This window comes from Balaenoptera borealis, assembly GCF_965194805.1.
Source record: "Balaenoptera borealis genome assembly, chromosome: 14".
In the NCBI taxonomy this organism is placed as follows: Eukaryota; Metazoa; Chordata; class Mammalia; order Artiodactyla; family Balaenopteridae; genus Balaenoptera; species Balaenoptera borealis.
Window position 1 is genome coordinate 56,315,841 of NC_138875.1, and position 23,015 is coordinate 56,338,855.

General features: G+C 41.0%; 1 protein-coding gene and 1 pseudogene across 2 annotated transcripts in view; both read right to left on the minus strand.

The window, feature by feature from the left end:
• MYOM1 (myomesin 1) overlaps nucleotides 1–23,015 on the minus strand; it is a 137,264-nt gene that overhangs the window by 81,864 nt on the left and 32,385 nt on the right. The window contains exons 6-10 of the mRNA XM_082353480.1: nucleotides 12,030–12,122; nucleotides 10,018–10,106; nucleotides 9,844–9,906; nucleotides 6,071–6,235; nucleotides 3,832–3,993 (exon numbers count right to left, since the gene is read on the minus strand). Coding sequence (XP_082209606.1) covers nucleotides 3,832–3,993; nucleotides 6,071–6,235; nucleotides 9,844–9,906; nucleotides 10,018–10,106; nucleotides 12,030–12,122 — 572 coding nt within the window. The remainder of the gene's footprint in view (nucleotides 1–3,831; nucleotides 3,994–6,070; nucleotides 6,236–9,843; nucleotides 9,907–10,017; nucleotides 10,107–12,029; nucleotides 12,123–23,015) is intronic.
• On the minus strand, nucleotides 13,274–23,006 carry LOC309610536 (BTB/POZ domain-containing protein 10 pseudogene; annotated as a pseudogene). Its single transcript has one exon. The product of its transcript is annotated as a BTB/POZ domain-containing protein 10 pseudogene (transcript).

The following is a 23,015-nucleotide window of genomic DNA, read 5'->3' on the forward strand; positions in this document are numbered from 1 at the left end:
AAATGCATTGAAATGGCCTCATGCAGCTCAAAGTTTAAAAAAAAAACACCATAAAATGTCACTTAAAACACTTTGGCAGTTTCTCAAAAAGTTAAACACAAATTTAACATACGACCCAGCAATTCCACTTGTAGCTATCTACCCAAGAGAACTGAAAACCTAGGTCCATGAATAGGAACACAAATGTTCATAGCAGCATTATTCATAATAGTCAGAGAGTGGAAACAATCCAACTGTCCATCAACTGGTGAATGGACACACAAAATGAGGCATATCCATACGGTGCAATATTAGTCAGCAATAAAAAGGAACAAAGTACCAACATAAAGAACCTCAAAACATAGGCTCATGAAAAACGACAAAAGTAAAAGATCACATATTATATCCAGAAATGTTCAGAAAAGACAGTTTATAGAGGCAGGGAGTAGGTTAGTGGCTGTCTGGGGGCTAGACTGGGGATGGGAGTGGGGAAGGGGCACAAGAAATCTCTTTGGGGTGAAGGGGATGTTCTAAGCTGGATTGTAGATGGTGGGTGCACAGCTCTACGAATATTCTGAAAAGCACTGTCCACTTAGCATGGTTGACTCTTACGGTGTGTAATTATATCTCAATAAAGATTTTTTTTTTAAGAATCTAAAATGTATCATTTAAAATAAACTTACAGGGGAAATCTTTTTCTAAAAGTTAAATTCACAACTCCATTTCTGAAATTTGTCTTTGCAATTTTGTCTTCCCCATGAATCTTTTCAATTCTCTCACATCAACATCTGATACATTTTAGAATCTTCCCTTATTTTGTGGATATGAAAACTGGCTTAATGATAAATTTCAATCCCTTCCCCCTGTCTGTGGTTGGTCATCTGAAGTCTGGCCTCAACCTGCAGAGAGCCACGACTCTGGATGTGGGCACTGAGAAATGTTGCTGAGGAAACCCTGGACTGTGTCAGAGTTCCCAGAAAAAGTCCACAAAGGGAATCCTCAAGGCATAACTTAAGTGTTTCTTGAGTCACCAGAGATACTCTTTGGTTCAGGTCAGACTGAGAGCAGAGGCAAAACTCTGTTTGCTTTCAGTTATCATCTGGCCAGGTCTATCCGGGTGCTTTGTTTAAACAAACATACTTGCTGGTAACTTCCAGGAGGTCCATTTTTACTGCAACTGACCCAGAGGGCTACGCTTCTTTTCCCCTCGCAAGATCCGACTTTTCCCAAATGCTTTTGTGTAGGAGGAAGTCTGATGCAGTTTTCAGCTGGCATAGATATTCGTGCATCTTTATCAGTTGCAAATCCGTGGCAGAATTCAATGATCATTTGTTATTGTTCAGTACTGGTGTGGTATATAGACTGCTGTCTCTCCTCAGTATCCATTCCTCCTGTTTCCTTTTAGTACCAGAACCCCTGAGCTTCTGCAGGCAACATGTTGCCCGGCTTCCCTCCCTGTGGATGTGTGGTAGAGTGTTCACCATGCAGAAGTGATGTGTGTGTCCCCGCATCTCTGCCCTTCCCACAGGCTGGAACGGGAACACAGGACAGCACCACGGGGGCAGTGGAGCAACAACATAGATGGGAGCCAGGACTCTGAATGACTGAGTTGAGCAGAACCACCCGGACCACCTTCCTACCCCTGGATTGATGGACATAGGACAGAAATAAACTTTTTTTTTAAATTTCATTTCAGCAGCTTAACCTATTCCCTAATTAAAATCCTGGGTTAGCCATCAGAAGGCCTGTATCCTAGTCCCACTTCTGCTTCTAACTGTGAGGCTTTTGGTAAATCATGTTACTTTCCTGAGTTTTAGTTTTTGCATCTTAAAATTAAGGGGAGGGATTTCCCTGGTGGCGCAGTGGTTAAGAATCCGCCTGCCAATGCAGGGGACACAGGTTTGAGCCCTGGTCTGGGAAGATCCCACATGCCATGGAACAACTAAGCCCATGCGCCACAACTACTTAGGCTGTGTGGCACAACTACTGATGCCCATGCGCCTAGAGCCCGTGCTCTGCAACAAGAGAATCCACTGCAATGAGAAACCCGTGCACCGCAACAAAGAGTAGCCCCCGCTCACTGCAACTAGAGAAAGCCTGCATGCAGTAACAAAGACCCAATGCAGCCAAAAATAAAAAATAAATAAGTAAATAAATAAATTTATAAAAAAAAAATTAAGGGGAATCCTAACATTTTTGTGTGCCTTAGACTCCTTTGGCAAAGTGGTAAAGAAAACCTAGAGGGCCCTTCTCAGAACAATGTTTTTAAATGCATAAAATAAAATAAAATACATGAGCTTACCAAAGAAACTAATTATACTGAAGTACAGTTATAATCACAGACCCCTTGGGAGTCTGTGGACCCCAGTTAAGGACACCTGCATGACCTCTAATGTTCCACCCTCATCAAAACACCCAGGAGTTTATGGTTCTATTTAATGTATAAGAGATAAAAAATTAGCAAGTCTACCTGCATTGTTTATATGTTTATTTTCTGTATATTGTGACGTTTTGACATCTTAAAAGCCTTTCTGGGTAGGGAGAGATTTTCTGCCCCCATCTCCAGGGGCTAGCCAATTTTAACCCGTCCAGAGCTCACCTCCTCCATCTGGCCCGTGTACCCCAGGAGGAAATATTCCTCTGCCTTAATCATCTCAGCACCAGGGACCAGACAACTAAGCACGACCCCTGTAGCTTAGGGTCTGCTGAAGTTGTTCACAGCAGCCAATCCTGAACTGTTTACCCCGCCCTGCCATGCCTTTTCCACGGGAGCTCCAATACAGACTGCGGTCTAAGCTCTCCCTCTGCCTCTTCTGCCTCCTGACCAATCAGTAGTGCCTTTGCTTCCCCATGTGGCCCTGGGTGGTTCTCTAGGACCTATGAGTATAATACACTCTTTTCCTGAGCCCCTCCTCTGTCTCCTCGTGTGGCCACACCTGACTGACCATCACGTAAAAGAACACAGAGCACTGCCTTTGTGGCCTGGAAGTGTTCATCGTCTTCCAGATGATCTGGATCTCATGTAGAAATAACATTCCCACTTGTACATGTCTGACCTGGTAGAGACATCGCTGAAAAAAGAAAGACTCCTAAAACCAACAGTTATAGTTTGTCTTAAGAATTCAGTTGTAGTTGGGGGCTTCCCTGATGGCGCAGTGGTTCAGAGTCTGCCTGCCAATGCAGGGGACACGGGTTCGAGCCCTGGTCTGGGAAGATCCCACATGCCGCGGAGCAACTAGGCCCGTGAGCCACAACTACTGAGCCTGCGCGTCTGGAGCCTGTGCTCCGCAACAAGAGAGGCCGCGATAGTGAGAGACCCGCGCACCGCGATGAAGAGTGGCCCCCACTCGCCGCAACTAGAGAAAGCCCTCGAACAGAAACGAAGACCCAACACAGCCAAATAAATAAATAAATAAATAAATAAATATAGTTTAAAAAAAAAAGAATTCAGTTGTAGCATCTTGTTTCCTAGTTCATTAAAACTAAAGCTATAAAGAAAAGGCCTGTAATAAAGTAATAAATTTGCTCTCCAAAATAGATATTCAAGAGTGAGTCCCCATCACTCTTTTATTGTAGCTTCTTCAGACTGAGACGGCTTTTTGCATCACTAGGATTTAGCCTCTCTACTCAGACACCTACAGAGCACTGCTCGGGGGGCTCGTTGAAGATGAGGAAAGTACTGACACTAGTGACAGTAATATAGTCTGGAAACTGGTCACCTTCCAACTGGTGCTTTCAGGGTTAAATTTTTACATTGGCTCTTTCATCGTTACCAAAAATATGTTTGGATAGATTGACATGGCCTCGGTGTTTTAAATATTCTCAGATGTTCTGCTTTTTGCTAGGTCTTACCTCGAACAAAGACGTAAGCGCTGTGTTGTTCATAATAGTCTCCCATTCGTACACGGATTTTGTAGAGACCTTCATCTTCCTTGTTGAGATGAGAAAATGTTAGTGTTGCCCGATCTCCACTCCAGTGTGTTTGCACCCACTTTGATGGAGAAACAGGAGCCCCTAGGGAACAAAAGTAAGCAAATTAACTGATTTCTTTCTCATTACTCTCTTCTTCCTCCTTCCCCTCCACTCTTCCCTCCCCCCAATTCTCTCTCTCTCTCTCTCTTTATTCCTCTTCTTCTATATTGAATGCTATCTGAATATTAGAGGAAGTCTATAGGGCTTTGAGTCATTCTGCCATGTTTATATTGGTTAAAATGTTAGAGCAGAAGTGAGGGGGGACCAGGGCCAGATACATAATCTGCAGGGCCCAGTGCAAAATGAAATTACAAGACCCCTTGCTCAAAAAAGCAGAGAAAAAAAACACAGTCAAGGTACTAAAATATAAGGCTTTGTCCTCTAAAAATAGTTTATTACTTATAAAACATGATAGGGTAATACAAATTGCAAAAAATAATATTTTCATGCCATAATTTTACATACAAAAATAATACTTTATTAATGTGATATGTTGATTGATAATACGATATTTTTTACTTACTTTTCTGCAAACTCAGTTACTTTTAGTAACTTCATTTTAAATTGATATAACTGAAAGCAACATCAGTCACTCTTTGCAAATGCAAGATCATAAATTAGTTTTGATTTTTTTTATTTTAAGAAGGATCTTTCTGCTGATGCAACTATTAATGCAGGTGTTAAGAGTATTACATAGTCATAGTAATATATAGTTTTATACATTATAGTATTATATAGTTATGGTGCTATAAAGTTAACATTGGGTTAATCTTCTGATGAACTATTTCAAAATATAAATTTTAGTACTCTAGAGCTGACGATTCTTTTTTTTTTTTTAAACATCTTTATTGGAGTATAATTGCTTTACAATGGTGTGTTAGTTTCTGCTTTATAACAAAGTGAATCAGAGCTTATGATTCTTGAGGAACAATTTTTTCTAAAAAGATTTAACTCTTTATACAAATAGTTTCATGTAAGTCTGAATTTAATTTTACATGTAAATTTACATAATTGCATCCTAATGTTTTCTCTTACATGTCCTGTAACTTGTGGTCATACAAGAAACTGAAAATGACTTCATGATTTGTATATAATTCAAATGCCTGTTTATGCATCCTCTCACTGTATCTTTGATTATGAGGAAAAATTAATTCAAAATTATCTTTCTTGTTAATAACTGCTTCATCCAAAGTTTCGTATGAAAATAGTGTTCATTTTCATTGAATGTGACAGTCTTTAAACTTAATTTTTATTTCCAAGCCTGTGAATATTTGCTTTGCAATGTTGTGGCAGTTTTCATAACCAGAGAGTCCAAACTCTGAAGAATTCTAACAACTGCCTTATGTGCCTTACTGCAATGTCTATGTACATGCTTTTATTTTATAATATTTTACGGACAAAGTTTATTGCGTGATTGCTGGCAGCTCCTGTCACGGTGCTCAGGCCAGGAAGCTCATATCTGTGCAGATCCCACAAAGACGCATTCTGGGGCGGACAGGCAATCTCGGCTCCCACTGTGGGCGCCCACACCGCCCCACGTGGGGCCCCTCCTCTCCTCTAGGGCCACGCCGGCCAGCAATGTTGCTGCTGCTGCCGCTACTGCTGCCGTGACTGGTTTCACTCTGGGCCCAGGTCCTGGTCTCAGCCATGGCCTTGGGATGGCCCAGACTGCCCGGTGCCCACACATGCACTGAAGTTCAGGCCAACTGCATGGTGAGCATGCTGACCACCACCCACCGTGCCTGGGGACCAGTGGGCATGCTCCATAGTCCCACTGGACTTCACTGGACTCCGCTTTATTTTACCAAATAAAATTAACTTACAAAATGAATATACATCCAACTTGCAAAATGAGAATACATTTTTTTGTAATCCTTTCCCTATATTACTTGGTGATAAGAAATTATAATCTCCACAGATATATTGCGAAAGTTCTGCTACTCTGATATATGTGTAAAAGCTTTTGTAACATCCAAAAGGTTATGTCCTCTAACGTTCAGATTCTGCCAGCTCTGGTAAAGAGAACTGCAGCCTTATGGACATTCATGCTCTGGGGCCAAGCCTGGGCTGTGACCTTCTGCAAATAAGAACCTAGTGAGAATTCATTAGTAAGGCTCACCATTTCGGTACCACTGGATCTCCGGCTGGAAATGTTTAATTTCAGGAGTGATAACTACACGGCAGCCTAGACTCATCGTCTCGCCTTCTCTTCCGAAAGACACATCAAACTTGTCATCAAAGTGGATCTCAAACTTGGACGCATAACCGTAAGGGGTCACAGCAACTGGGCACAACAAAAACAAACATCAGTAATTTACTTTTTGTCATCAAAGAGACACAAGCATTTTAATAAGCACAGGTAGAAAGCAATCACAACAAACCTATCAAGTGACATCTGGGCAAAAACTAAGTCTTATAAAAGAAGTATGTAGCATATTCACATATATCATTATATTGAAATGGAAATTCTGTGTATGGAAATTCTTGCTTCATTGGTCAGATAAGCTAAATGCTTATTTTTACTATTATAATTAATAGAATTTAAAAGGTCAGGTTTAACGCCTTACATAAAATATAAATGAACACCACATTTAGCTTAGACTTAAATATAGCTGCAGTATATGCACATTAAAATGTTAGATTCTGAGTTCATTTAAACTTTACTGCTTGTACTCTTGGAACAAATAGCCATATCGATTTCTCATAAAAATTGAGTTTTTTAGTAAGTGGCTTCAGCTTCTTTGATGATCTGGGTTGAAAAAATACAAGAAACATCAATGGGAGAAAACAAAGTTTAAAATACCATTCTTAGAAATATCTTATTTATAGATTGAGTAAATACCTGCACCATAAACTCTCCTAGGTTTTATTTTCTCTTTTCTCAAAGGAAAGGGCCTGGGAAAATAATGACTATTTTCGATGGCTTCCAACATGCCAGGAACTTCACATTTGACATGTCATCTAATCCTTGCAAAAACTCCATGGCATAGTTACTAGTTTTTCCTCTCCTTCAGGTGGGGATATAGAAGTTCACAAATATAATATATAGCTAACGCCAAGGTTTCAAAGGCATCATGTGTGAAACTGAAATTCAAATGTATAACTGCCCAACTCTAAAACTTAGGCCCTTTTTCTCCTATTTCAATTCTCTTCCTAAGACCTCTTAGAATTAATTTGAAAATGCAAGCTAACATTTACTGAGTTCACCTTGTGCCAAGTATTATTCCAAGTGTTTAATATCTACCAACTCAATTAAGCCTCATAATAACCCTATCAGGTAAGTGCCATTATTATTCCCATGTTATCAAGGAGGAAACAGCAGCACGAGGAGACTAAATAACTGCCCATATGCACCCTGCAGATGCAGGATTTACACTGGCAGGCTGTTTCCAGAGCCTGTGCTCTCAACCAATACATGGGGTTGACTTGACTTTGTGTGTCCCCAGGCAACCACTCACCAACAGGGAAATGACTTCTCTTTGAAGCATGTGTCCCATCTGCCCCATTTTTATATGATGATGTCCCACTGAGATCAAAACGCAAAACAACTTGAACAGATCTTGTTTATTGGGAAGTTGGGCTGGTTCCAAAGCTGCCTCAGGGAGTAGAGATAAGGGTTATAGGGAGGGCCTGGTTTAAGTCAGGGGTTGGCAAATCTGTGAGCCAACTCTGGATTGCCTCCTGTTTTGTACCATGAAGGATGGTTTCTAAATTTTTTAATGGCTGAAAAAAATCAAAAGAAGGATAATATTTTGTGACATGGGAGAAGTCATAGGAAATTCAAATTTCAGTGTTCATAAATAAGGTTTTATCTGGATACAGCCATGCTCATTCATCTATCTATTGCCGATGGTTGCTTTTGTGTTACAGTGGTAGAGTGGAATAGTTGTGACACAGACCCACATAGCCTAAACTATTTACAGTCTAGTCCTTTACAGAAAATGTTTGCCAACCGCTGGTTTAGAATATGGTTTGGAGTTAGAAAGACCAGGTTACAAGTCGCTATTCTACCATTATGCGTGGTCTTGACCCATGATTTAATCTCTCTAAGTTGTTTCCTCATCTGCATAGCACAGATAAAAAGGCACCCAGTTCATAAGCTTTGGAGAGCATTAAATGAATCAATGCATATAAAAAATGTCCTAGGGGACTTCCCCGGAGGTCCAGTGGTTAAGACTCTGAGCTTCCACTGCAGGGGGCATGGGTTCGATCCCTGGTCAGGGAACTAGGATCCCACATGCCGCACGGAGCAATCAAAAAAAAAAAAAAAAAAAAACTGTAAATCACCAGTGAAGCTGGGGGTGCTGTCTCCCATCTCAAAAAAAAAAAAAAAAAATGTCCTAGTACAGAGTCTGGCACAACTGATCAATACATATTAACTACTAGAGCAGAACCAAGGGCAGGGAGCTTTATCCATGATATTTACCAGCATATTCCAACCACCTAAACTGGTACCTGGCACATGGTAGATGTTCAATAAATACTAGTTGAATTAATGAATAAGAGCCCTCCGTTCTCTATGCTGGGAACAACTGCACTCAATTCAGGGGCCAGAGGAGGCTCTAAAAGATTAAGAAGTTAGAGAAGTAAGATTGAGCTGGGCTTTCAGACTCTGGCTTGATGGAGAAGAGGGGAATGGGAAAAACATGGATGATGATATAGAAATGGGACTGAACAGGATACGTGTGGAGGATTGTAGAATGACCAATAGGCCAATCTTGGGGACATTGGGGATAAGTCATAGTTTCAAATTTCCCAGCTATTCTATCTCAATATAAATCAAATGATAGGGAAGGACATGATTTGGGATGTGTTCCTCCTACACTCTCACCCATCATCCCCTCTTGCCCATGGGATTGATACCAATGATTACAATTTAGAATATTAAAATTAGGAGCCATTCCATGAAGTCGATGGAGTAGGTCATCTACAGACATCAAACTAATTAGGTGAAAAATTGACCCATGAGAAAGTATTTTCATCAACAATTTTTAAAACTACCACTTATTTTTTAATGTTTGGAAAATAAGAAGTTTGGGCTTGACTACCTTTTTCAGTCTGAACAATGTAAGCATCAAATTACTTGAACAACAATAAGGATTTTACTTTTATTGCCTCCCATGAAAAGAAGTTCTGATATAGATGAAATGACTGAAGTTCACAAATTTACAAATTACTATGGATCAGAATATTGTTCATAATTTGTTATTAAACCACATTTAGACCTCATTAAATTGCATTTCATAAATTAATGTATTTATTTATTCATTCATCATCAAATACTACTCTACATCAGGTGCTGGGGTTTAAAGATAAAAGGTCCAGCCTTGCCTTCAAGTGTCTCATGGGTCAGTGGGAGAGAACAGTTAACAGTGTCCAGTGAGATAGATGCTCTTATGAAGGTGCCACAGCTTCACTGGGGACACCGAACCCTGAGTGGGTGGGGCCTGGGGTGGCAGTGGGGTCAGACACGTATTTCTCAAGGAGTTGATACTGAACTGGATATTTAAGAATGAGTAAAACTGCTCTGATATAGTCCAGACTGTGTGTGTGTGTGTGTGTGTGTGGTTAAATCACTCTGCACAGGTTTGTGTAATGATCTTTCTCAATTTAAACACAGAAAGACTTAAAAGCATTTTAAATGCTTTTAAGACTTAAAACCATTTTTAGCCTGTCACATCTGGGCATTTATAAAACCAGAGCAAAGCAATTATATGCAGAAAGAGAATATAGTAACCAAAGAATCTGAAAAAATAAAACCAACCACAGGTAGTATTACACACATACTAGCATATATTATAATATAGACTATGTATTTATTTCAGCATTATGGAACAGCTTATTATGCAGTATTGTACAGAGATGACACAGCAAATATACTTTTAAACTTACAGATGGGGGGCAAGGTGGAGGCCCCTGCACGGAAGAAAGTCTCATCAAGCTCTCCCCTATATCCTAGAAAAGAAAGCAGAAAAGCATGCCAACTGTTCCTTGACTTTATTTTTTAGCAGTGAGAATAAATTTTTTAAAAATACACTTTGAATAAAACAAGTCCAGCAAACTTACTCTTTACCACAACTGAAGCATATGCTGAAAGCTCTCCTTTAGCATTCATCGCCGAGGCCCGGTACTGAGCGGTGTCTTCAAAATCACATCTGAAAGAACGGATGGAAATGAGTGCCCAGTGCAGTGACACTCCTGGTACAGTCGTCCCTCAGCATCCGGGAGGGATTGGTTCCAGGACCCCCATGGATATTAAAATCCGCGGATGCTCAAGTCCCTTAAGTAAAATGGTGTAAAATAGTCGGCCCTCAGTATCGGCGGGTTCCGCCTCCTCAGATACGGAGGACCGATGTAATTGCTAGCTGTTTCATCAAGGATCTCTTTGCTAAAAAGGCACAGGGCAAATCACTGACTGACACATAGCTCTTCGGCACTCTTGATAAAGCTACTCTCTCTGACCCAGCACCCTGTGGTGTTATATAGGCCAACAGATCTATCTACCAACAGCTATAGTCCACTGTGACCCTAACCTGGGTTCATTTAAAATGTCCAAAAAAAAAAAAAAAGTCAACAAAGTGTCAAGCATATAAATTACAGTGTGAACAGTGTGATGAAAAATTGGTCTAAAGTTGTATCAGGAGCAGAAAATGTCCAGCCATGTACCTTTGGAGCAGGTAAGACCCCGAGCACCTTGGGGCCTCCCTCAGGGTGGGTTTCAGTCTGGGAGGCTACAGGGTGATGAAGAGACAAAGAAACAGCCTCTCCTTATAGACGCCCACAGACTCCCTGAGCCACAAAACGGATCCCGGTTGGTCTAATATGCTCTAGCCTCAAAGTACAAATAAGTTATTTAACTTTCAATTCTGCTAAGGTTCAGGCCCACAGAACAACATAAGAAGTGCCATTTGGAAGTTCCTCTAAGTTATAATGCAGAAATTGGGATGTCGTTAATAATGGAGTAGAGAGAGAAGGATCTCACACAGAGATGAACAGGCTAAGATTTCAAAGAAGGCTGTTTTGTGTCTTATCACTGCCAGTGTTCGTGTTCTTCATTGTTCCTCTGGGTTTAGTTTCATTTGTAAAATCTTAGTTCTTGTTGAAATCTACAGACATCAATAGAACCCCAGGAGGGTCAATACAGTTGCCTTTCCCATAGCTATTTAATTATAAAGCAACCACATAGCTCGCTGCCGCCTCGGTAGAATCTCCGACTGGCAGAATGGATGCAACTTTAGGAAGGGGTCAATGCTTGGCGAAAGCCCCAGGGTCCCAGGGTTCTTTCTGCTTTAAGCCCAGCATCACCTGTGTCAACTGCTCTGACCTGAGAAGGCTATGAATCTCTTGAGATCAGAATGACGTAAATTTTACTTTGACAACTCAGCATGTCATGGTTTTATTTGAACCGAAAATGCTGGGAGCTTGTTTAACTTTTTCATCCACATAACTAGGCTTGGATTTCAAAACCGCATTAGGAGACATGATAAACCTTTGAAAACTTGGAAATTTTGATGTGGATTCTGCTTTCAAATTTTGCTTTAAAAACATCCCAATGTCAGGCTCTGCATCCATCTACAGGCTGACAGGGTGGGCACATAGTTTCCCACAGTTCCTGGTGAGCTGAAGGATAGAACAATTTCTCCAAGTCCGGCTTACTTACAATGTCACCCACCCCAAACTTCATCGGCCTATACTGATTAAAGGCAAAAGTGTATAGTGATGGCATAGATTTGGAACCCTGAAAGGATAACTGAATATAAATGCCTATTTATGTAACTTATTTTCTTACTAATGTCTAAGAAAAACTCTCCAGTATATAAAAGGATAAATAGATACAAATGAATTTTTCCTCATCGTCTTTGACTAAATTCAAGTAAGATCACTTTGGGAGGTAACGTGGGCTTGGTAAAAGTGTCATGCTTATTGCTTTTAGGTGTGCACCAAGAAGCAATGTATGGGACTGTCCCCCATCCTGATCATGCTACATTGGGAGGAAAAGGGGACAGTCATTAACTGGAGCGCAAACTGCCACCCTAAGCAATTGCTGGGCAACACACACAGACCCTGATGTCTCTTACGCGTTTATCTCCAGAGTGTGAATTCCATATCGGCTTTCGATAATATACTTTCCAGGGTTTGCATGGACGTTTATTGGCACCTGGTTTTTATACCTATGAGACAATGGAAACAAGGTGAAGTAAGTTGAGGTGTAAATAGATTCATGATTAAAAGCAACACACACACAACTGTTGTTCTTGAAGGAACACCTGTAAACACAGCACTGAGGTCGGTAGCAGGGTCTGTTCAATAAATGCAAATAAAACGCATTAGAAATATTATAAAACTTCTTTTTTTAACATTAAAACAATGGAATTTTATTTTGATGAAAAACGAGTTTACAATCATTTAGTAAATGCAGAGCAAACGCTTCATTTTCCTATCCCATAACTCGAAAAAAATCATTAGTAAATGAATATCTGTGAACAGATTAAGGGTAAGGCAGACTGGATAATAAACCACCTGAAGTTCACACTCCCTGCATGTGACTCACTTGAAAAGGATGAAAACGGCACTGAAGATAACTGATAAGATATGGGCATTGAATCCCATCCTAATCATTCAAATAAGCCCAATGATACTCATTTTTTGCTCATCATGGGCAGCAAACTATACACATTTCACTGAAGGAATGCTTTGATAGAAGCACTTACTTAAATTATATTGTGCATCACAGCTATAAAATGGCTTGAACAGTTCCACTTGACCACCATATATAAAGTGCAACTATATAATATTCTACATTTTATCTGGGGTGTGATGAATATCAATCTAGACTGAAAGTACCCCAGCTGCCAATTTCCGCCACTTCTGAAAAGATCTAGATGTGTGAAAAAGGACTGTTCCCCCATACAAAGAACCAATTTCACAAACCTACTGGTAAACAAATACATTTATATAACTGGAACCTCAAGATGCTAGAGTTGTACTCATTTAAAAAACCATTCAGGGCTTCCCTGGTGGCGCAGTGGTTGAGAATCTGCCTGCCAATGCAGGGGACACGGGTTCGGGCCCTGGTCTGGGAAGATCCCACATGCCGCTGAGCAACTGGGCCCGTGAGCCACAATTACTGAGCCTGCGCGTCTGGAGCCTGTGCTCCGCAACAAGAGAGGCCGCGATAGTGAGAGGCCCGCGCACCGCGATGAAGAGTGGCCCCCGCTTGCCACAACTAGAGAAAGCCCTCGCACAGAAACGAAGACCCAACGCAGCCATAAATAAATAAATAAATAAATAAAACTAAAACAAAACAAAACAAAAAAAAAAACCATTCAGCTACCTTTGGTCTTTAAAAAAGTCTACACTGCAATATCCTAAACGCTGTTCTGTGCATCTCACGATGCAGAGAGTGGCCTTGCAGTGCAGGAAGAGGAGAGTGCAGCGTCATTGTGAAGAGTAGCATGCTATGGTTTCAAGGAACGTCACCATCACAGCATCGGATTCTGTGCGTCAGGATCGAGGTCATGGTTGCTAGAAGGGGGATGGATAGGGAGAATATCCAGCTCATCCACTTGAGGAGTTGGGTGCATGACTACCAGCTGGTCCTGGGGAATGTCAGCTGCAGCTGCTGCAAGGTTGATGATAGATTTACTCTTTACACACTGAAAGTCTACACACCGGCTCTTTCCTTCTTCCTTTTCCCAAGACATTAAATAAAGGGTCTTTGGACATAGTTGTAAATCACTTCTGGGCAGCCCCCAGGCCTTTTCTTTTACTTTTTCTTTGTAGGTTGTATAACTTTCTATCCCAATCTAATCTTCTTAAGACCCCCTCTGTCAAAACTGATTCGGCCACATCTCTGTTTTCAATGTACTTGAAAAATCTATATAATTTTGTGCTATAAATAATTTGTGAATATTATTCTGCCATCCGTGGTGGATACTCTTCATCCCAATCAACCACATCATCGTCTGTAAGCACCACTATGTGGCATTCGCATTCCCCACTCTGGGCACTAGCTACCATGAGAGGCAGAATCATTTCTTCCGGGTAAAATTTGAACTGTCTACGGGCACCATCATTTGATAACTCATGCATTAGGGCACTGAGATCTCTACATTTAATAGTACTACATTCAAAAGAGATACAAAGAGAGTCACATGGTTCTCTCAGTTCAGGAATAGATATGCCATCGGGACAATGGATTATTCCTGTTTTATAGTAATCCAGAATAGCTCGAAACCACCTCATACTCTCCCTTCTCGCTGGGACATGTAGAGTTATGTTCTCTGCCAGATCCAAACATCCTGCCCAACACTGTATATGGCTGAGCAGTAAAAATGGATGGGTCTACAACACATTTAGTGTTATCCACTATTAATGTCACTCGTTCTGACGTTCTTATATTCCGACCTCCTTCTTTGGCATTTTCATACACAAACACCATTTCCCCAGAAGTCTTACAGCTACCATCTGAACTTGACTGACTACTGTTCCTGTTGCTGTTCCCAGCACTGCTACTGGAACCATTTGGAGATGCTTTTTGAGGATGAGGACTGCTTGGACGAGAGGAACTGTGATCTTTTTCACGTTCAACATGGTGCTGTCGTGTTGGAGAAGTAACATTTCTAATACAAGGAGTGAGCTGAGATTCTGTTCTTTCGTGAGATGAATCTCGTGATCTGTCACTTGACCTTCGTCTATCTCTTGATCTCTCGTTGAGAGATATCAAGTCACCATGTAGACTCATTTTGGTGTGGTCAACAACTCCTTTGGCAACATGTGAGGGAGTACCTGAACGTTTATAAAGTTTACGATGTCTACTATTCAATTTCCGATCCCCGTTCTCTGGATCACTGGAGTTACTGTCATAAGGATGAGGCCATCCTGCCACCCCACTTCAAGCTTCCTCACACCGCTGCTCTGAAAGCACACATGTAGCACCCATAACCTGTAGTCCCCCTTGAGTGTCCAGGCACAGGCCGGGGCCGGCGACACCTCCGCTTCCTCCCCAGCTGGATCCCTCCGGAGGTGTCTGTGGCAGCGGATGCTCTGGCGGCTGCGGCTACAAGAGCCGCCCCAACAGGTTGCAGGCCGGCTCCTAGGCTGCTTCTCGCCTAAAACTTCTTGATGAATGTGCTTTCCGCTCCTCCATTATAAAAATTACGTTCAAGAAGTTGGCCATTCACAGCAATGTGGTTGAATCTTGCATGTGTAATGTTGAGTGAAAACAGCCAGACACAAAAGAGTATAATGATTGCTTTCATGTAAAGTACAAAACCAGAAAAGACTAATTAATGCTGCTAGAAGTCAGGAGAGTGATTCCCCCGGAGAGGGGCAGGGGATTAAGGAGGCATCCTGGGTGCTGAAATTGTTTGGTTTCTTGATTTAGGTGCTGGTTACCTGGTCTACAAAAATTCATCAGAGTTCTACATTTATATGTGATACGCACTTTTTAATGTGTATATGATACTTCAATAGAAGATCTAAAAAAAAAAGAAAAGAAAAACTTGCCTATTGTTGACACAACAGAGAGGAAGGCTTCGAGTGGGTTTTTTGTTGGCTGTCTGTGTAGGATGAAAGCAAAACATTCTTCCCACTAACATTCTTGCATGTTGTTCAAAACCTTGCCATTGCATTGAAAGCTCATTATATTTGTTTTACTCTTTTGTGAGCAAGCATAGCTCTCATCTTGGAAGAACTTAAAATATCAATCATGAAAGAAAACTACTGACAGATAGGAGCTGAAAGAGTCCCTTTTTCTGACTGGCCATCCTTGCTGAAGCCGCTCAGCCTTCAGAGGCTGGGGCTCCACGGAGGGGCCCCTCCTGAGACACTGTCTCCTGAGTCTGCAAGGGGCACCTTCTTCACCACGTCCTCAGGTTCTCAGTAGCCAGTGGCTATGGTGCTGGAACAGGCTTTTCTGCTTAAGCCACTTTCTGTCCCAAAGAGGAGCTGGACTCCATTTGATTCCCTTTCAGACACCCCACTTCACTTGCGCAGACATCGCAAATAACGCTAATAACCATAACAGACACAGAGTGTTTACTGTGAGCCAGGCAAGTGCTTTAAATTCAATCCTCACAACAACCGCACGAGATGGTACTACTTTTAACATAGTAAAGTAGTACCATTTTCCAGGTGAAGAAACCCAGGCATGGAGAGGTTAAGTGTCTTGCCCCAGCTCTCACGGCTAGAACAGCAGAGCTGGGATTTGAACCCAGGCAGTCTGGCTCCTGACAACATGGGATGCTTCCACTTTCCAACTGTTCTCTATTTAGCTGCATTTTATTTCTTCGGATTTCTGCACATGGATATAAGGAGGTTTGGGAGCAGGGAAAGTGGTGGAAAGGGAGAGAAAGAAAGGAAATAATCTTCAGCCAATCCCTACCTCTCCCCAGCTTGTACACTCATACACACACACACACACACACACACACACACACACATGCACCCTATGTCCCTAAAACGCATCACTTTTTATACTTTAAAAAATGTACAGTTCTCCTTCTCCACCTAGCAAAATCCCAACTCGTCCTTCAAGGCTCTGATCAAATGTCACTTCTTCAATAATCTCTCCCTTGAAATCCCATACAATATCATTCCTGCCTGTCTGCATTGGTGTTACTTGGTTCAAATGGAAATCTATAACATTTATCAAATTACGGTTGGACAAGTGTCACTTCTACTAAGGTGTGCATGCCTTGAAGCTGGGGATTGTGTCTGATCCGTACTTACTTCTATTGCCACTCTCAAGGAAGTAGGCATCACAGGCAAATATTAGGCACTCAGTGTTTGCTAAACTGGATTGAACAGAGTTATTGGGTAACACCATAGATTTAACTGTGCTTCCTGATTTGGGGCCGAAGGAACGGAGTTCTGACAAATCCATCCTTCATGATAGGGATAATTTAAAATAAGTGCATGTGAAGAAGGTGTGTTGAGGCTCTTTGTGTCCCGGTTCCCTAGCATGTGAACTGGGGTGGGGGGGGGGGGTGGACTGGCTTAGGAATCGCAGCTGCGTAGCAGGTGTAGGGGCACAGCCTTCTGCCTCACCCCTGGGAGTCATCCCTAGCTGTTTCTGACAGCCCAGAAGCAGCCTCAGTTAGCTGTCTCCCCACAGGGCTCCAGGCAGACAGCACTGTTTGATCAGAGATGGCTTGTAAAAAGAAATCTGCCGGCCCCTCCTAATCTGGAACATTCCTTGCTTTGATGAATGACAGGGTAGAACACGTTAATCAGCATGTTCTCCTGACTGAATTGGTTTAGGTCATTTCACACTTGACTCAAAAGCTCCCTCTTGCTCAGTTTTCTCCTTTGCTGTGGTGTTTTCAGTATTTCCTTCTAACGTAAGAAGAGAAATATGACACCCAATTCTGTGTGGCAGGTGCTACTTGACCAAACAACTGAGTGACACTCGATTTGGCTTCTGACCAAAAATGTTGTTCATATTTCTATAAAGTTTGAATTAAAACAGCATTTGCAGCTCCCAGGCTTTCCTTCACCTTCCTTGTCTTCCTGTCCTATCCGACCTAGCACCTCAATGCCTTCCCCCCCATCCCCCGACCCCCGGCTAAACAGCCATGGCTTTTCTCTCTCTGTCTCTGTCTCTGTCTCTGTCTCTGTCTCTCTCTCTCACACACACACACAAACACACACACACACACACACACACACTTTGAGGAGCTTCCATTCTCTCCACTGGAACTCCAATGTCAGTGTAAGAAGCATCTGTTTTAAAGCTGCAGACATGGATTAAGTGAGGAAGTGATTCAATTCTATTCTCCAAGGAATTAACATAGCGAGGCACTTGGGTTCAGAGTCATTTGCGATTGGCTGTCTTCACCATCAAGTCAGGGGAGAAAAGTAGGATTTGAGGCCTGCTCTGTATATGCTTCACAGTTTGTTACTTCTGGAAAATGAAATTCCAAACTGGTCAGTCATCGGCTAATTTTGGAGAGTTATCTACACCCTGGGGTGATTTGTCAGAGGGTTTCTGAAATTCTTGTGAACATTTAGATGTACACCATTTTCCTTATCATTTTCACATAGAGTCTATGAACTAGTTAATGAGCTTCTGTTATAAGTATTTCTAGAATACTCTTCATGTATGTGTGTAAAATACACACTTAATTCCTCCAAACAAATGTCTGTTTGGATATTGGGCTGACTTTGATAAGAAGGGATTACAGTGAAAGCTCTTTGGCAGTGTAAAGCATGGTCAAACAAAAGGGCTTCACTCTAACTTTTCTCTATCAGCAAATAATGCCTGCCAAAATGATCTTTTCATGTTGAATACCCCTACAAGTGTGGTTGCTATTTAGAATGCAACCCTACTGTTTTGAATAAATAGCTGTTACTTTAAAAACCAATTAGCTGAGAGAGAGCTATTCCATTAGCATAGAATTTGGACTTAAATAAATAAGAAAAATCTAAAATAAAATCCCAAACCCTTATACCTGGGAAGTAATTATAAATAATTTTTAACTATTTTAAATGCAGGCTGTTTTCCTAAGATAATATGGTAGTAATTGCTAAATTTAAATACATTGTAAATAACTCTAATCTTGTAAACAAATTCAATACAGGATTCTATCATGGAATTTATGAATTCATATAATTTGCAAAAATAGATTAAGGCTTTTCCAAATCTCTGGACTCTTCCTAAGATACATTTCTCGTACTATTTTCTTGCCAGGTTTTGAACCTTACCATGCCTAGTGACAAATATCTTTGTCTATTTGACAGTGACTTCAGGGATAATGTGAAGAATTTCAAATATGTATTTTTAAGTGTCTTGCGTGAGGATCTAGCCCAGTAACCACATACACATCTGAAAACGTGGGTATTGAGTGAGCATTAGACTAATACTAATCCTCACTAACACTAACACATTGCTCCGGGGAGTTTGTGTGAGTCTCCCTGCAGATTACAATCCAGGCTTCCATTGAAAAAATTGATTTAGACTTTGGGCTCGAAATGCAATTAAATCTGGCTCTTTTTTTTAAAAAAAAAAGTGTAAAATTAATGCAATTCTCTCCTTCTCTTAAAGAGAACTTTTCTCCCTCATTTCACATATCTTTTACAATTTGACTGGGCAATACAGGCATATGGTTCAAGGATCAGAAAATATCAGGGTGCCCGGGAAACATTCTCCTTCCTCAAACCTGTCTGCCTTCTGCCCAGCTCCTCCCAAAGCTAACTGTTCTCCTTAGATTCTTACATAGCCTTCCAGAGCTTCCTTATGCAAGTAATATGGATACAAACATAAATGTTTTTCCTCCCCTTTTAAACCAATATATAGCCTATTAAACAAGTTATTATATAAATATAGCCTATTAAGTAAAACAGCTTTGGTTTTTCACCACATATACATTTCTCCTTCTCTGTTGACAAGCCCTCCTTCGGGATGGCCTACTTCACTGTGGTGGTGCAGCTGCGTCATCTACAACTAACTTTTCTACTGGACGCAAAGCCCACAGGCTTCCTTCTGCTCGGAAAGTGAGCTGGAAATAGGGCGGTGCTGCTCAGCATCTCCACACCTGGCCCTGATGAATGATGGGCGCTCCTGTCAGTGAGTGATCCCCGGGTACCCTCTAGATTCCATCCAGACGGATTTAGTCAGTACGCGGGGTTGGCCAAAGAGCAGCTGCTGTGTGTTGACATCATTTGTTAGACCTCAGGGGCTTCCATGACCTGAGGGTGCCCAGTGGAAACTTGGAACTGAACCCTCTTTGGAAAGGAGTCTGAGGGAGCCAGGCCCCAGGCACACACATGCCTTTGAAAGACGTGGCTAAGGCCCTAAAGGCTTCAAGCGGAGGCATCACAACTGCCCGCAGCAGCATCACACACTTATTTCTGTACTTTCCCTTCTTCTATTCAGTAAGGTCATTCTCAATTATTTCTTTCATACTTATACTCAGTGTCAGGCCCAGGAAGCTGCAGCTGGGTACAAAAGAGGCATAAATGCCAGTAAATTAGTCACCACTAACCGTGGTTCTTGCTAGGTCGTGGATTCCCTGCTCATTGAGGGGAAGGATGTTCACTGAAGATCGCATACTCTGGACCAGCAGCTTGCAAAGTAAATTAGAGCTTCATTTCATGATTATTTTTAAAAAGGCAACGTACCCAGCATGCTATAATCAATCCTACATGGAAGTTTACTCTCAGAGGTGGATTTACCTTGAAACCAGTGAAGCTCAAGTTTCAGGGTCTCTCATCAGCATGGGTCCCCATAAGGCTCTGTGCCTAATGCATATGACTTAACTTTATATTCTTTTTTGTAAAAGTGCTCCTCAAATTGTATAACTCTTATGCCCCACAAAACCTGGCTCTGACCTTATTTATTGCCACAGCCAATTTTCAGTTATCTGCTAGCTCATTGTCCAAATTTCAGCTTTATCCAGGGGCAAATCTTGCTTGCTAAATAAGGTGAACTATTTTCTTAGTGGTCCACTGGTTCTTTTGTTTTCATATTTACTTCTCACTTGACTTTCAAGGCAACAGGACTTTCTGTGAAATGGTCTGATCCGTCCCTACTGGGAGAATTCCTGATACAGAATGGATTTGACTTCTCCAAGCACAAAAGTGGGCACGGGAACTAGAGAAGGTTTGTTCCAGTCAATGAACAGCCTCCCAAACAGCCTCCCAATCGTTCCTGAGACAAATCTTGTCTCTGTGCCTTTGTTTTTGATTCAAATGAGCCCCTAGGCCATAAAATTCATATGTTAAGGAAATAAGTACTTCAAAGCTAAATGTGAAAGATTTGAGGGATCAATCATACTTCTTCTCAGCCCCATTAGTGAAGATAACTAAAAGCTGACAGTATGGGCTTCCCTGGTGGCACAGTGGTTGAGAATCCGCCTGCCAATGAAGGGGACATGGGTTCGAGCCCTGGTCCAGGAAGATCCCACATGCTGTGGAGCAACTAAGCCCCTGCACCACAACTACTGAGCCTGCGCTCTAGAGCCAGTGAGCCACAACTACTGAGCCCGTGTGCCACAACTACTGAAGCCTGCGCGCCTAGAACCCGAGCTCCGCAACAAGAGAAGCCACCGCAATGAGAAGGCCGCGCACTGCAAAGAAGAGTAGCCCCTGCTTACCACAACTAGAGAAAAGCCTGCATGGAGCAACAAAGACCCAACGCAGCCAAAAAAAAAAAAAAACTGACAGTATTTCTATTTTTCAATTTGACTGGAGTTTTACAGGTTGACAATTTAGTCATCTCATATTTTTTCTGTGGCGTTTTAATCTTTTTTGTTTGTTTTTATTTTTATTTTTTTTAACATCAACATATTTACTCATTTGCTTATTTTTGTTTGTTTTTAAATCACTCCTTTTTCAGCCCACAAAGCACTATGTAAGGAGTTTAATCTCCAACAGAATTTGAGCTCTGCCTTTGTAGAACCCCATTACTCTGGCTTAGTAACACCATCAGTGGTACATGGCATGTTTGTATTCTAGTTGCTGTGTGTTTAACGGAATAAATAAATGCTTAAGAAATTAATATTTACCTCCTAGAGATTACTTTGTATTCTTTTGAAAATCATCTTTAACTCTGATGTTTAAAAATCAGGAAAACAGAGATAGGACACTGTGTAATAAATATATCTACTTAAGGACTCCAATTATTCGTTTATTGGTAGTACATTTTAATTCATGAAAGATGAGAAATTTTTTTACTCATCAAGTAATATTTCTTTTTTTTTTAAACATCTTTACTGGAGTATAATTGCTTTACAATGGTGTGTTAGTTTCTGCTTTATAACAAAGTGAATCTCAAGTAATATTTCTTGGAGCTAAAAACTTGTTATTCTTTATGTATTTCTATAGGAAAATTTGGATTTTTTCTGAGGTGGGAAATAATCAGTTTTTTAAGAGGAAATGTCCCCTTGATAGGCCAATTTGTGCAACTCTATAGGTAGAGAGAAAGGTGGGGCAAAGATGGATTGATTCCTAACTTACTATAGTATACTCATACTTTTAAAGCTTGGAAATTGATTTTTTAAACTTCATTTTCATTGAAATATGTTCCTACATTTCTCATCTTTGTTTACTATAAATTATTTGCCTTGGTAATATAGAGCTGGCGTTGGTTTCATTCTTTGGTTTTCAAACTCAAGAACCCTGGAAAGAGTTTACATACAAGAAAAACTGTAAGTAAATCCAATATTACCACAGGCAGATTGATATCACAGGTGAATTTTAAAAAAACACAACTCACCACCTGCTCCTTAAGAACAACCTTAGCTAGCAGTTTATCTTGTCAGCCACCTCCATTACGCTAACCAGGTGTCCAAAGAACATTAGAAATAACAGAAAACAGAGGAAGAGACAGGCGCTCTTTGGGTGACAGTGCTATTCTGTGAAGTGTTTATACTGTGACATAGGGCATATTTACCGCCACTCTCGAGGATAAGAGAACTGCATGCAAAATAGCCCTGTCGGAGAAGAAGACGGAAAATGCCTTTTAAAACTGGCTCACAATCCTCTTCAGACTTCTGCTCTCTGTGGCAGACATTCATGCCGTAAGATGGGAGAGTTCTGAGTTTAGGGATCACAAAGTCATTGACAATTGCAATAGGATATATAATGGACAGAAAAAAGAGGAGCTTATTCGTTATGGAACAAAAATTTCTTCAGGCCCCATAGTCGTAACAGCTCCCATACCATCCCCTCTTTTGTTTGGCTTTGGAAAACACATTAAGACCTCAGCTCATGTGAGGAGTAGAGATGGAGCCCTCTGGGTCTTAATTACTTTCAAAAAGGCAGTATTGCTTCTCATCACAAAATGATACCAAATAAATATGCTGACTAAATTTTAACACTTTATATAAGATAAAGACCCATTTGTATAATAGGATTATAAAGTATCATAATAAATCATAATGGATGCAAAACTCTTCTTTCCTTCCATACACATATTCTTTCTTCACTATTTAAAAAATCTATTCAAATTTGTAGATGCTTTCACTGACTCTTGCATATTCACAATGCCACATGTTTTCACAAGAGGTAAAATTAACTTTGAGTAATCGATTCTATGAGAAATTTTCATAACGACAGCATAC